We start from the raw sequence: 14,008 nt of genomic DNA, 5'->3' as shown, positions 1-14,008 counted from the left end.
AGTGGAAATATTTTGATATTGATAAGTAGTAAAAAATATAAAAAATAAATAAAAAAATAAAAAGTACATGAACAGTATTGTTATGTAATGTTGATGGACAAACAAACCCAAAGTTACCAAGCCATGCCTTTCAACCACAGACCACATGTCAGAGCCCTTGGTTATTGTGGCAAGTACGGGCAGACCATTTCTCAGTTGTCAAATCAGTTTTACAAGAAACAAATGGACAAAAATAGACTGTTCTTCTAAATTCAACCTAGTTGGATGATTTTTAATTCAGCTATATCAATTCTAATAGCACAGAATTTATCCCAATGCAAACCATAAGAATGTGAGCATCAAAAATAAAAAGCATATTATACCTGCCCATGGTGTGATATTTCTAAGCTGCCAGGTTGGTTTATGAATGGCTCCCCATCTATTTGAACTGGGAAGGGACTGGAAGCATGTATTCTTATGACTGTCCCTTGAGCTAGTCTTCTAGCTTGGGAAAGTCCAACCTGTACAAAAAAAGAAACAAGTGTTACTATCGTCATACAGAATTATTCTTTTCTTTTATACTTGAATTCCCATATCCAGAAATATTTTCAGCAATGAATTCCCATATCCTGACTGCCTATATAAAGGCAAAAGCTATCTCTCTCTTTTCTGATAAGTAAAAAACAAAAAACCAAAAAGACCATACTCTTTATTTGGGTAGGTGAAAAGAAAAAATAAATCTTCAAATTTTTCAGATCTCGCTAGGGGAGTTGGCGATTCAACTACATGAGGGGGTGATTGTCCGGGTACCATGCATTTGTGTAAAGCATGGTTATTTATTATAAGATGCATATAATTTTTTTTTTCTTTTTATCATGCACGTGTTTGTATAAACATCCTCTTTTGATCATGTCTTATGATCAAAGATATAGTAAATATAAATGCAATGCGTTCCAAATTTGGCATTTTAAAAACTACAATAACATTCTCAAAAGGGAAAAATCATATTTAGCCCTTAGGTTTCTATATAGTTTGGATTTAGTCCTTAAGTTTCTAATTTCGAGAATAAGGTCTTTAGGTTTCCCTCATGTTTCAAATTGGTCCTTCTATCCCTTTACCATTTAAGTTAACAGTTTGTCATCTATCACGCGTGTCTCATTTAACACGTCAATGTCCACATTAGCCTTTAATATTAATGTCATGTCACCAAAACCTAATGTAAATTCCATGTAAGCAAGCAGTATATTTAAAAAAAAAAAAAACAAAACAAAACAAATGTTAGTACGAAAAGCTAATCAATTTGAGAAATCAAATAGCCAGATGCAAAAAATGCCTCTGCACAAAATGTGTCTGTGAAGGATATTGTTAAGCCATCTAATTCGAAAAAGGGTTTCCTTCGGCAGGGGTTTCTCAACCCGAGCCCGCTGTGAAAGTTTTTACTCATACCTCGCTTTTAGAGTCGGTCGTGTTGTCATCGACTCTAGATGTAAAGGAAGATGGGGTGGTAGGGATTCCCTCCTCCTTGAGTGGTTGCGTCATCCTACCGTTGAAAAGGATGATGATTTCAAGGTGAATGATTTGTCCCAATCTCAAAAGTGGTCAGTAGGTTTTGGTCTTTCTGGGGAGGTGGTTGTGTGAGAGCAGGGAGATGAGATTTGGGATGGGGAGAATAGACATTCCCCTTACCCTTTGGATATTCTTCCTCCCATCATGGCATTGAATTGGGAGTTGGATAGTATTGAGGACGAGGATACGTCCTTGGCGATTCTGAATGCCTTTGAAGAGGACTTTCTTCGAGAAGTTAAAGTTGCGCGCCCGAAAACCAAAGGTAGGAGGGAGATTTTGAATTTAGTAAGCTTCATTAACTACAGTGATGCAAGTGTGTCCACTCGGCATAGAAAAGACAAGGCTCACATACTGTAGCGGGGAGTGCTTCTTGAGGGTCCGAGTTTGAGGGATTTTGGTATTCGAGGGTTTGTTTGGTTTCTTTCTTTTTGTGGGCTGCTTTGATTGTTCATGTGTCTACTCACTGTATACTTAAGGGTGCCTTACGTTTTTTTAATAATACTTTATTACTTATCAAACAAAAAAATTCATCACTCTTTCGCTCCTCTCAATCTCTGGTCTCCTTCTGGAGCACCTCTAATAACAAAGAAGGGAAAGGTGTTTTGCTAAATTTATGGCTGAAAGACTAGAGTTGCTTAAAAATTATATCTAAGATGGCAAGGTGGAAACCCTTTCTAATAAGATTATCTCAAGCAAGTTATGAATATCTGGCGATAAAACAATATCATTTGTTGATTTTATATGGGAACTCGTACAGAGTATCCCATGAGAGGCAACATCAGATGGTGGGCATTTAGATTTTTTTTCATAGCAATATTTAATAACCAGATGATTGTAAACAATTGGACTTGAAAATGACCTTCAATGAATTTAGATGGCTTGCAATATGCAGCAATTTAGATGGCATTGATATTGGGCTGATGATGTCAACATCCACATATTAAATGAAACACGTGATAGATGGCAAACTGTTAAATTCTTATGGTAGATTGACAGAATGACCTATTAAAAACATGGGCAAAACTTAATGACCTTATTCTTGAAATTAGAAACCTAAGGACTAAACCCAAATTAGATGAAACCCTAAGAGCTAAATATGATATTTTTTCCTTCTCAAAAAGAAAAAAAGACATTTGAAAATGGTACAACATGCACAATTCTTATCGTATGGCATTAACTGGATGGTTACTATTTTTTCTTTTTTTGATAGGTAATTAAGAAAATATCACCCCTACGTACACAGGAATTATACACACGGAACACTAGAAAAGACAAACAAAAAGAAATATCCAACAAAGGAAAAAACAACAAGGCACCCTAACCACACAAAGAAGCCCTAAGCCCGCAAACTAGCCCTGCCTTTACCCCGGCTAGAACTGTTGCCTCTAGCTTTGAAGTAAATAGAGCATTCCAAAAAATTTCCGCTCCATCAACCCCTTCAGATTCGAGACAGAACCCTCATCCTCATCATCCTCCCTAGCTCTGCCTTTAATTAGATAGTTACTAATTGTTGTCCAAAGGTACATACTACATCTAAATCTCTTTCAAAAGAAAAAGAAATGAAAAATTACAATTTAACTCCCCAAACTACCAGCTGTTTTACGAGTGGTCCCCCGAACTACCAACGCTTGGACTCTGACTCCCCAAATTACCAAAACGTTTGAAAAATACCCATTATGGCGAAATATGCCCATAATATCCCTACCACGTGTCATTTTCCAATTAAAAATAATAAATTTTAAATTTTTAAAAAATAATAATTAAAAACAAAAACTAAAAAATTGAAAAAAAAAAAAAAAAAAACTAAAATTTATTTTTTATTTTTTATTTTTCTTTAAAAAAAAATAGAAAGTGGGTGTTTTGGGGTGGCCGCGCAGCCACCCTCGGACCCCTGGGGGTGACTTTCGGGCCACTACAAAATCCAGGCCCTGGGGGTGGCTCGCAGGCGGCCACCTCCCCAAGTGGTGGTAGCCACCCCCAAATACCAATTTTCTTTATTTTTTATAAAAAATAAAATAAAAAATTGTTTTTTAGTTTTTTTTAAAATTTTAAAATTTTTTTTATTTTTTTATTGAAAAATGACACGTGGCAAGGGTATTCTGGGCATATTTTGCCAAAATAGGCTTTTTTCAAAGGCATTGGTAGTTTGGGGGGCCAGAGTGCAAGCATTGCTAGTTGGGGGGCTATCCGTGAAACGGCTGGTTGTTTGGGAGGCTAAATTGTAATTTTCCCAAAAAAAGAAAATTATTCAGCTTTTTCTTTTTTGCATGACTAGTGATCTTTGATCTCTCATCAGCACATAAAGAAATAAAAATTTGGGGGGGGGGGCCGAGGGGGGGTTGAAAACAAAGATAGCAAAAGGCCAAAGTCAAGGTGTTTCTGTTTGGGGGCAGAGTTCAAGCGTTGATAGTTGGGGGCTATCCATGAAACGACTGGTAGTTTGGGAGGTTAAATTATAATTTTCCCAAAAAAGAAAATTATTCAAGCTTTTCTTTTTTGCATGACTAGTGATCTACCTCTCATCAGCTCATAAAGAAATAAAAAATTTGGGGAGGACCGAGGGGGGCTTGAAGACAGAGATAGCAAAAAGCAAAAGTCAATGTGTTTTTGTTTGCTATACAAGCAATATGCTTACTTGAAATTGTCAAAACCTTTCAGAAAGTGCGTGTGGTGGGTATCGTGGTGTGTGGGAGAGAGAGAGAGAGAATGGGAGTTTTTTTTTTTTTTTTTTTTTTTTTTTTTTTTTGGGGGGGGGGGGGGGGGGGATAATCAAATAACTAGAAAATATGTTTAAAATTTTTGGACATTCAAATACATATATAGGGGTGGGCAAAATATCCAACTACCGCCATCGACCGCCTACTGAGTCTACCGACTTATTTCGATTCTCTAGTCGGTATAAATTTTTATTCCAAAAGTCAGTTCGGTTTGGTAGTAGGTATAGCTAATTTTAAACCAATGAACCGAACCAAACCAAACCGGCACTTTGGATAGAAACAACGTCGTTTCATTTAATCATTTAAAAAAAATAAATAAATCAAATCAAATCAAAACGACATTGTTTCATTAACCGATTATTAACCAACTGCCTTTTAACCGACTTAACCAACCACCTTTTAACCGACTCACCACTTTATAGGTTGTCGAAATGAAGTCGGTGAATTAACCGACATAACCGACTTATCGGTTAACCGAACCGAACCAATACCCACCCTTAAATACATATACTAGCAAAGTTAGATGAAGAAGAATGTTTAATATTGCATCATTCATTATAAACAAACAAACAAAGTAATTGTAAAGCACATATAGAATCTGTAATAAACAGAACATGCTTACTTCGAGAAGCACACAATATAAGAAGAATCACAGACCTGAAGTTTGCCAAGGTGCCATGCTCCACAAACACATACAACCTCAAGCAATTTATCATGCATGGACTGCAGAGTAAAATCATCATCATGCTCATAGTCATTTTGCCAAAGATCTACTCCACCCATATAGCTGCCAATGTTGAGCACAATTAAACCCTCAGAATCCTGGGGTGGGAAAAGGATTAGAAAGGCAGCAATTACAACAAGAGAAAAAAAATAAAATAAAATTGAATTTGGCAATAGTGTACCTTTGGAATGTCAATGTCTTTCCCGTCGACTTCAAGGCAAACTCGCCATGGTAAATCAGCACAAGTTCTATCCATTATATCCCTGGCACCTTCTTTGGCATATCGTAATTTATTAACAAACTGTTCGTGAAATATTAGTCAGCAAATGCCAAATACATGCAAAGCATAATAAAGATACAAACCTCTCTATGAACAACTATATTTAAATTATCATTTACATTCTCCCAACAAGTAAAGAACAAAAAGAATAAAAGATTAACTGAAACCACTTCAGTTCTAGTAGCTAATATATGTTTTTTTGTTCTGTTTTTTTTTTTCTGATAAGTAATAAATTTTATAAAAAAAAAACGTAAGGCGCCCCTACGTACACATAAAGTATACACAAGAACAATTAAAACTGCCCACAAGAAGAAACCCAAATAAACCCTCAACCCTAAGACCCTCAACCCACATGGAGCATACACACTACAATACATGAGCCTTGCCTTTCCCACGCCGAGAAGACACGCTTGCATCGCCGTAGTTAATAGAGCTATTTAGATTCAACACCTCCCTCCTACCTTTGTTATTTGGACGAACAAACTTTACAATCCGAAGAAGGTCATCTTCATTGGCATCCTGAAACTCCAAGGTGGGATCCTCAACCTCCTCACCATTCGACACCCCATCCTTGTTATCGGCGGGAATGCCTGAGGAGCTACAACCCAAATAGAAGGGAGAAACGACCGTCACTACATGCAATTAAGGACCATCCACAAAACCTTCCTGGTCACTAACTTGCGCTGAAGAAACCTCCGACAGCTGCTGGGGGTGAGGGACTGCCAGAGATGAACATCCCCGAGACCTAGAGGGCCTTGGCTTCAGAAAACCCTGCCGGAGAAAACCCACATCAACACTCGTCATGGTCTGGGTCTTCTTAACAGACTGTGACTTGTTAATCTAATAAATGTCTTGATAGTCAAAATTTTTTGATAAGTTAGATCAAGGAAACTTGGTGTGCTCTATAAATTGGACCTAGAGAAGGCCTGGGATCATGTTAATTGGGAATTCTTGTTGTATTTGTTGAGGAGATGTGGCTTAAGAGAGTTAAAGAGCTTTGGATAGCTCATTACATTTCTACGGTGCGTTTCTCCATTCTTATTAATGGATCTCCCTTTGGTTTCTTTTGCAATTCTCGTGGCCTAAGACAAAGGAATCCTTTATCTCCTCTGTTGTTTGTGGTTGTCAATGAGGATTTGAGTAGGATGATGTCTACCACAATGAATAGGGGCTCTTATCAGGTTTTTCGGTTGGGTCGAGACATAATGATGATCATCTAGTGTCTCATCTTTTATGTGCAAATGATACCTTGATCTTTTGTGAGACAAATCATGATCATCTCTTTCATCTGCTTTATCTCTTTGTATGTTTTGCAGCGATTTCAGGGTTGAAGATTAACGTATCCAAATCAGAATTAGTCCCCATTGGCGATGTGGATGATGTAGGAGGTTTGACTTGTACCCTTGGTTGTAGGGTGGCCTCTTTGCTAATGAAATATTTAGGTCTTCCTTTGGGAGCTTCGTATAAGGCTAAATCATGGGATGGTATTGTTGAAAAAATGGAATGTCATTTGGCTGGTAGGAAGATGCTTTAGTTGTCTAAGGGTAGTAAGTTGACACTTATTAAAAGCACTATCTCCAATTTGCCTACTTATTATTTCTCCCTTTTCCCATCCCCGTAGGTGTTTCTAACTAGATTGAGAAACTTCATAGGGATTTTTTGTGGGGTGGAGTTGGTGACAAGTTCAAGTTCCATTTAACCAGTTGGTCGAAAATTTGTTCCCCTAGTTTGGGGGCTACAAACCTGATTCAGTTTAATAGAGCTCTCTTGAGAAAATGGTTGTGGCGTTATGCTACGAAGAGGGAGGCTTTGTGGAGATCGGTGGTGGAAACCAAATATGATGGCATGAGAGAAGGTTGGTGTTCCAATGAGGTAGTGGGGCCCTTCGGAGTGTGGGTGTGGAAAAACATTAGGAGGCAGGGAGTTTTTTTCTGGATTTTTCAAATATGAGGTGGGAGACGCTAAGATTAGGTTTTGCCATGATTTGTGGTGCGGGGACCATTCCTTGTAGGCGACTTTTCCATAATTGTTCAATATTGCTCGCTGTAAGGAGGCTTGGGTGGCAGATCTTGTGCAGTTTTCTAATGGCAATCTTCAGTGGAATATATCATTTACTAGATCAGTGCATGATTGGGAGGTGGACTTGGTCACTTCGTTCTTTGATCATTTGTACTCTTTTAGATTAAGACAAGGCATCGAGGATAAAATTTGTTGGATCCGCTCTAAAAGGCGGACGTTTGAAGTAATATCTTTCTATCATGTGCTTTGGCTCCCATTTTCCTTGGAAAAATATTTGACGACTTTAGGAAAAATTCTAACTTTTGATAATTTACGCAAGAGGAATATTATTGTGATGGAGTGGTGCTATATGTGTAAGACTTGTGGAGAGTCCATTGATCATTTGTTCCTACATTATATGGTTGCTACAGAATTGTGGAGTACGATATTGCAGCTATTTGATGTTGTGTGGGTTATGCTGCGATCAGTGATAGAGAGATGTTGGCAAGTTGGAGGGGGGCAAAGGGACAACCGGTTGTTGGTGCCAATTTAGAGAATGACTCCATTGTGTTTGATGTGGTGTCTATGAAAGGAACGAAATGGGCGCAGTTTTGAAGATTATGAGATTGGTTCTATTAACTTGAAGAAGTTGGTGATACAAACCTTGTTTTATGTAGAGAGTGACGCTTCAGTTTATGTCTGAGTGTTCTTATTCTGATTTTTTAGATTTGTATTCTTCTTTCTCATTAAATTAGGGGTATCGTGTATACATTATGTGTACTTTGGATTGCGCTCCTCTACGTTTTTTTTTTTAAATATACTTTATTTATCAAAAAAAATAAAAGGCACCTTCGAGAGTGGCATTCTTTGTGTAGACGACAGTGTCAAGGAAGATCATAACTTTGGATAACCTAAGGAAGAGGAACGCCATAGTGGTGGATTAGTGTTGTATGTGCAAGAGGAGTGTGGAGACCATAGGTCATCTTCTTCTACACTAAAGTGGTGTGAGAGTTATGGATTTTGATTTTGTCTTTTTGGTGTCTAGAGGGCCCCAGAAGGGTGGTGGAGTTGTTGGCTAGCTAGAGAGGTCAGTTGGGAAGCTGTACCATTTAAGAAGATTGGAGAATGGCCCATTTGTGCTTAATGCAATGCATTTGGAAAGAGTGGAACGTGATAAGCTTTGAAGATTGGGAGATTTTAGTGGCAAAGCTAAAGACCATTATGTTCAAATCCCTTTATGCTTGGATAGCGGCGTTCAATAGTCCACACTTCTCTAGTTTTACTGAATTTTTGGACTTCTCTTCTTTCTCTCCCTAATTGGAAGTCTCTCTTGTATACTTTATGTGTACTTAAGTTGCACCTCTTTGCGCTTTCTAATGAGATTGATTTACTTTTTCTTTTTCTTTTTTTAAAAAAAAAAAAAAAAAAAAAAAGAGAAGCAAACAGGTTTTATTCTTAAAGTCAAACATGTATTGCAATTGATACATGTCGCACTTATTGTCGAGTCATTCCTGGTTGCAGCCAAGATTCATAAAAAACAAGTTCAATAGGCAAGACACACCAGCCACACTAGCGTCCCAGTCCAAGAAGAATACATTAACTAGAGATATCTTTTAGCCTTATAGCATGTAATGTATAGATCTTTAAAAGTGTAGGTCGAATAAGCAGAAAATTCAATAAATTAAATATTTAACATAAATAGGATGAACAGAAAGAACTATAACTACCTGACTACAGAACTTTTCTGGATTTATCTCCCGAGTAACATGAAATTCATATGCAACCTTCGCATCACATCCAATACCTAGAAAAAAAAAAAAAAAGTGGGGGTGGTCAGAAAGATCCAAGAAACAAGCACTAAAAATAGTGAACTTCAGAGAAATACCTAAATAGTTCATCATGAACTTGGATTGCACTTTATTAAAATTGCCTTCGGGATTTTCTTCTCTAATATTTACTTTCCAGCGATCTAGCATTGTAACTGCAGCATGATTAATGTTCTGCAAATGTGTGGTCAAGCCACCTTGTCCATCAACCGTAGAAAAACCTCTTCCCCACTGCAGTACCCTTGACAAATCATTTCCTGTACCAAGTGGAAGAATAGCAACAGGTGGAGGTGATTCAAAATTGTGCTTCTCGATCGCATCAAGGACCCATGAAACGGTGCCATCTCCACCACAGACCAAAACCTTAAAATATTGTACATTACTGAACAAATCTAAACCCACCTCAGGGCCCTGAGAAGCACTCAATTCAAAAATCTGCAAATGGGAACAGAACTCAGCCAAATATCCTAATCACATTATCATAATATTTAATCAAAGACAATTCATAGAGAAGAGAGAGAGAGAGAGAGAGAGAGATTGTGATGACAGTAAATGAGTAACAATTTCTATATTTTTAGGCTATTGTTTTCTTACAGGTCTCCTTACGAGGAAATGACTCAATATTGAAATTTATGAATAAGACAAAAAAAAATCAGACCATTTTTATGGTAATAGATTCATTTAGGATCACCCACTACAAATCATAGAATGATATGGCTATATTCATACCCTAACAGAGGCTTCTTGGTACCACTAAACTGTCCAATGAGACAGTTAGCATTCACAAGATGAGATGCATAGGAGGAAGTAGTGATGGGACCAAATTATTTGTTTAGTTAACAACTTTAATCCAAAAAGAAGTCAGTGGAGCCAAAGAATCATTTACATGCGGACAAAACAGTTTACCATATATTGAGAAAATCGATTGAGTTATTTCTGGGAACCTACTAGTCATCCTCACATAGCTTTGTAGCAAGAATTAAACTGCATTTAAGCATATGCAGGGTAAAGAATAAAGAATTTTGCACTTCTTATGATCGTGCTGTAATTGTTGGAGAGCAAACAGGGGAGTTGTGGACCCAAAATGGGTCTTCAACAAGCGGAAAGAGCCAATTTGCTATAACGTGTAATGCGCAACAGCAATTAGCAAGAATATAATACAGCCAGGCCTAGGTATTTTCGACAAAAGTCATTGTTTCACATAAACCGTAACAAGATTGATAGCTACTAAAGAGCTCAAAAATCACCTGCACAGGGTTTAATAGCATGTTCAGTCTCCTCCGAAGAGTAGGCCCATCTTGACCTCCACTCCTGGCATTTATAAATACCAAAAGAGGTCTTGCATCTTGCGGCAAATCAACCAGTGCATATTTCTTGATTTGACAATAGGTGGCAGTTCCGTTTTTTCTTTGTCTTAACCCATTATGGATGCCCTTTACACTGAGTGCTTTGCCATCCTTCTTTTTGTAATCAATATTCAAATCAACACTGGATCTCTTCAAATCAGCAAGGCCATTAAACACATAATCCACAACTGTATCAGGCACTGAGGCATCTTGCAACTTACTATTAACAGAACGACTGCTTCCATGTTTGCTGCCGTGGTTCCTTCTTTTAATCTGACCACGAACAGAAGAAGATATAATTTCCTTTGTTATAGAAGTTAGCATGCCAACTCCACTGTTTGCTTCATCAACTTCCTTCACGCGGAGTGGAGAAAGAATAGTCCTTTTAAGAGAACCCAGATCACAAACATCACCAGATTCTTTCTCCATTTTTGCATGACATTTGACATGAATGAGGCGCTGACACCATAGGCAATGCCATGTAGGAGATGCATCAAGAAAAGGAACACCACATGGTTCATCACAGTAAAAACAGAAAGCAAACACATCAGGATTATCATCCATATTAACCCATCTTTCTGACCAGTGGTGTCGAACATGGTTAAGACCGGCTTGTGCCACACACTTACAATCCTTTGCTGCAAACTGAGAACAATTAAAATGAGCTGCTACACCACAGACAGAGCAACGATGGACAGGAGTAAGTGATGAAGCTTTTGTACCTAAATTTTGAGGAGACACCAAGGAAGACAAGCAAACACAGCACATGGATGGCTCTTCACCATAAGCAAAATCTTCCATCCACATATGATGTGATAGGGGGACTTTCAGATTCTTCCAAAAATTTTTCTTTGCTGTCGCAGCAGCTTTAAACCATTTTAGAGACGTCCTTTTTTGCCACTTGAGAAATGCATATATAACAGCCAGAAGCCCAAATGATCCAGTGACAAGACATCCAAACACAAATGGATAGTAGGCATCGGAGCTGGTCAGCAACCGTACAAGTGAATTGCCCAAATAAATCATGAGGGAGCCTGTCAATTTCAGTTTTGTTTCGCAGCTGACAGATTTGATGGTATCCAGCTCCAAGCAGATTGTGCATACAAAAGCTGATCATATGAAAACAATACAATTCATGAGAAAAAACATACAACAACACATAGAAAGAGAAAGCACATCAAACAACAGGGCCTCAGAATTTATAAATATTGTTACTGCACAAAAGAATATGAGGCCTGGCAATCAATGCTTTCCTTTACTTAACATCCAAGATATGAGCTAAAGTTTGGACCACCTTAAACCTCTTTTTACTTTTTCAATTTTGTTTCTTGGAAAATTGAATAACGTAAGCCAGAATTAGCTGCATCAAAATCAAGCACGAAAATTCAATGCTAGTTTTCGCAAGCAATTAAACCAAATATTCACATATGAGGGCACTAGCAGATGAATAACATCACAGGAATCAAATTCTATATAATAAAGTATCTGATCCCTGGAAATTCAGATCTGACAAATTAAACAATATAATATATCTATAAAAATGAAAATGAATAGAAGGAATCAATCAAGAATGAATAATACCTCGAGAAGAATACCTAGAATTCAGAATGCGATTGCGTTTGTGTTTGGGAGAGAGGATTTTCGCTTTGAATGGAAGAAAATCCTCAGATGCGAAGAGAGAGAGAGAGAGAGAGAGAGAGAGAGAGAGAAAGAGCCTCCCGCTGCTTCGATATGCCCGTCTGTGGTTAATGTTAAAAATATATAAGCAATAAAGAATACTAAAATAAAATTATAAAATAGAATGAAGAGGGAAAAGGGCGGGACTTTCCCTGCGCAACAAACGCGGCTTGCCTTTTGGAACGGCCGTAGGACCCTAGGAATGTGGGGTCCATATCCGTGTCTCCGTGTGCGCTATGTCGCTCTTTCATATCTTGCTTTGCTTCAGAGATTCCTACATGTCGGCACGTTCCGTGTCCAGATTCTGAATCTAGAGACGGTCTGTTTTTTTTTTTATTATTCAAAATTTAAAAAAATAAATAATTCCCTAAGGCAAATAAGATTAATGATATGGCGTGACTTTAAAAAATTGTTTGTACCAAAAAGAAACACTGATCATTTTGACCGGATAAGAATACTCCCAAATCTAGGACCTTCATTGGACCAACCAACCTCTTGGGATTAAGGAATTAGGAATATTGATGAAGAGTCCAAGGCATCCAATCCATTTTTCTTAGAAGCTAGTAGAGGTGGAAGAAAATTATTCATGATTGGGGGTGGGACTCTGTGAGAGTGAGCGTCACGCCAAGCAACTTGAAGCTACTCGCTTGTTCCAGTGGACTCTGATTTTTATATGGGATTTCTTCATCATGTCTACAAGTTGATTTTTGTAGTCAGACAATAACATTCACCGCTATACTTTGGGTCAACTGGCAAAAGTGAAGAAGCAATTGGAAGAGAGATTTATGTTTTCGGTGTCCCATTGCCGTGGAAGACTGGAGAGGAATTCATAAAGTCGACCGCCCAATGGATGATTGGTTAGATTATTCGCATCCAGATCTTCAAAATTTTCTTCAATTTTAAAAAATCACTCCACTTTTTCTATGTTGAAGAATTACTTTTGAAAAATATTCTACATTCCATTCTTTATTTTTCTCTAGATCTACTACTCCATTAATTAAAATATTGATTTTCCTTTTCTCTTTCCTTCTTTTTCTTCTTTCACTCCATTTACTCCGCATGCAGCAAAACACAGTTTAGTCTAACTACAATGACCAAGAAACAAAATAATATCCATAATACTAAAAGTACACCCAATGGCTTACGTATATCTCAATTTAGAATAATTAACCAAAACTCAGTTTATCTAGTTTAGCTAATGAATTTTAATAGGCACCATACATCCGATTATTTATTCTTAATTCTATATTATCTAGACGAGATATGATCTTTTACTACCCTAAAACACAAACGGTTATATTTGTCAACCGTCATTTTATTAAAACGGTCATTTTTTAACGCAAATTTTTCAATGGTCATTTTTTTCTCAAACAGCCATTTATTTCTTATTCTAGTGACAAATTAATCTATGATGTGGTAAAATTGATCAAAGTTTTTTATTTGTTTTGGATTAATGAAATTTTATAGAAAGAAACACAAGTACAAAACACTGAATGAAAACTTGAACAAAACTACTTTCAGCATCTTAACCATAACATACAACCAGTAACCAGCTATCTACCAAAGACCCTTAACACCCAATACAAAGCATATCAAAATACAAAAAACTAACCTTATAAAATAGAAACAAATCAAAGCTAATAATCTCCGACATACTACCTTAACTATCTAAAATTCAACCCCTAGATCAATATAACAATAAATTCTCAATTCCCAAACAAACACCGACACCAAGGCACCTCCACATTCATTCTCAAGCTGGGCAGGCCTCCACAGTAGTGGGCTGGGTCTCGAGCTCAAGCAACGCCATGAGGCACTGTCATTGGAGCAGATCAGCGGTGGATACAAGGAGCGACTGGCTGCCCGATGCGGCAAGCAAGTCTCCGAGGGGCATG

At 37.5% G+C, this 14,008-nt stretch overlaps 1 protein-coding gene across 3 annotated transcripts in view; it reads right to left on the bottom strand.

Annotated features, from left to right (window-relative positions):
* Positions 1-12,185, bottom strand: part of LOC133857102 (diacylglycerol kinase 2) — a 13,199-nt gene extending 1,014 nt beyond the window's left edge. Inside the window, exons 1-8 of one of the 3 annotated variants that reach the window (XM_062292230.1) lie at positions 12,018-12,179; positions 11,731-11,796; positions 10,338-11,545; positions 9,150-9,525; positions 8,992-9,068; positions 5,168-5,287; positions 4,920-5,084; positions 363-500 (exon numbers count right to left, since the gene is read on the bottom strand). In XM_062292230.1, coding sequence (XP_062148214.1) covers positions 363-500; positions 4,920-5,084; positions 5,168-5,287; positions 8,992-9,068; positions 9,150-9,525; positions 10,338-11,462 — 2,001 coding nt within the window. In that variant the 5' untranslated portion in view covers positions 11,463-11,545; positions 11,731-11,796; positions 12,018-12,179. Of the gene's footprint in view, positions 1-362; positions 501-4,919; positions 5,085-5,167; positions 5,288-8,991; positions 9,069-9,149; positions 9,526-10,337; positions 11,546-11,730; positions 11,797-12,017 lie in introns of all 3 variants that reach the window. The other 2 variants (XM_062292229.1, XM_062292227.1) reach the window with 2 other exon arrangements.
* Between the last annotated feature and the right edge of the window lie 1,823 nt (positions 12,186-14,008).

Source organism: Alnus glutinosa, chromosome 14 (genome assembly GCF_958979055.1).
Source record: "Alnus glutinosa chromosome 14, dhAlnGlut1.1, whole genome shotgun sequence".
NCBI lineage: Eukaryota > Viridiplantae > Streptophyta > Magnoliopsida > Fagales > Betulaceae > Alnus > Alnus glutinosa.
The sequence above is the reverse complement of the archived record's forward strand: the minus strand, read 5'-3'. Positions and strand labels throughout refer to the sequence as shown.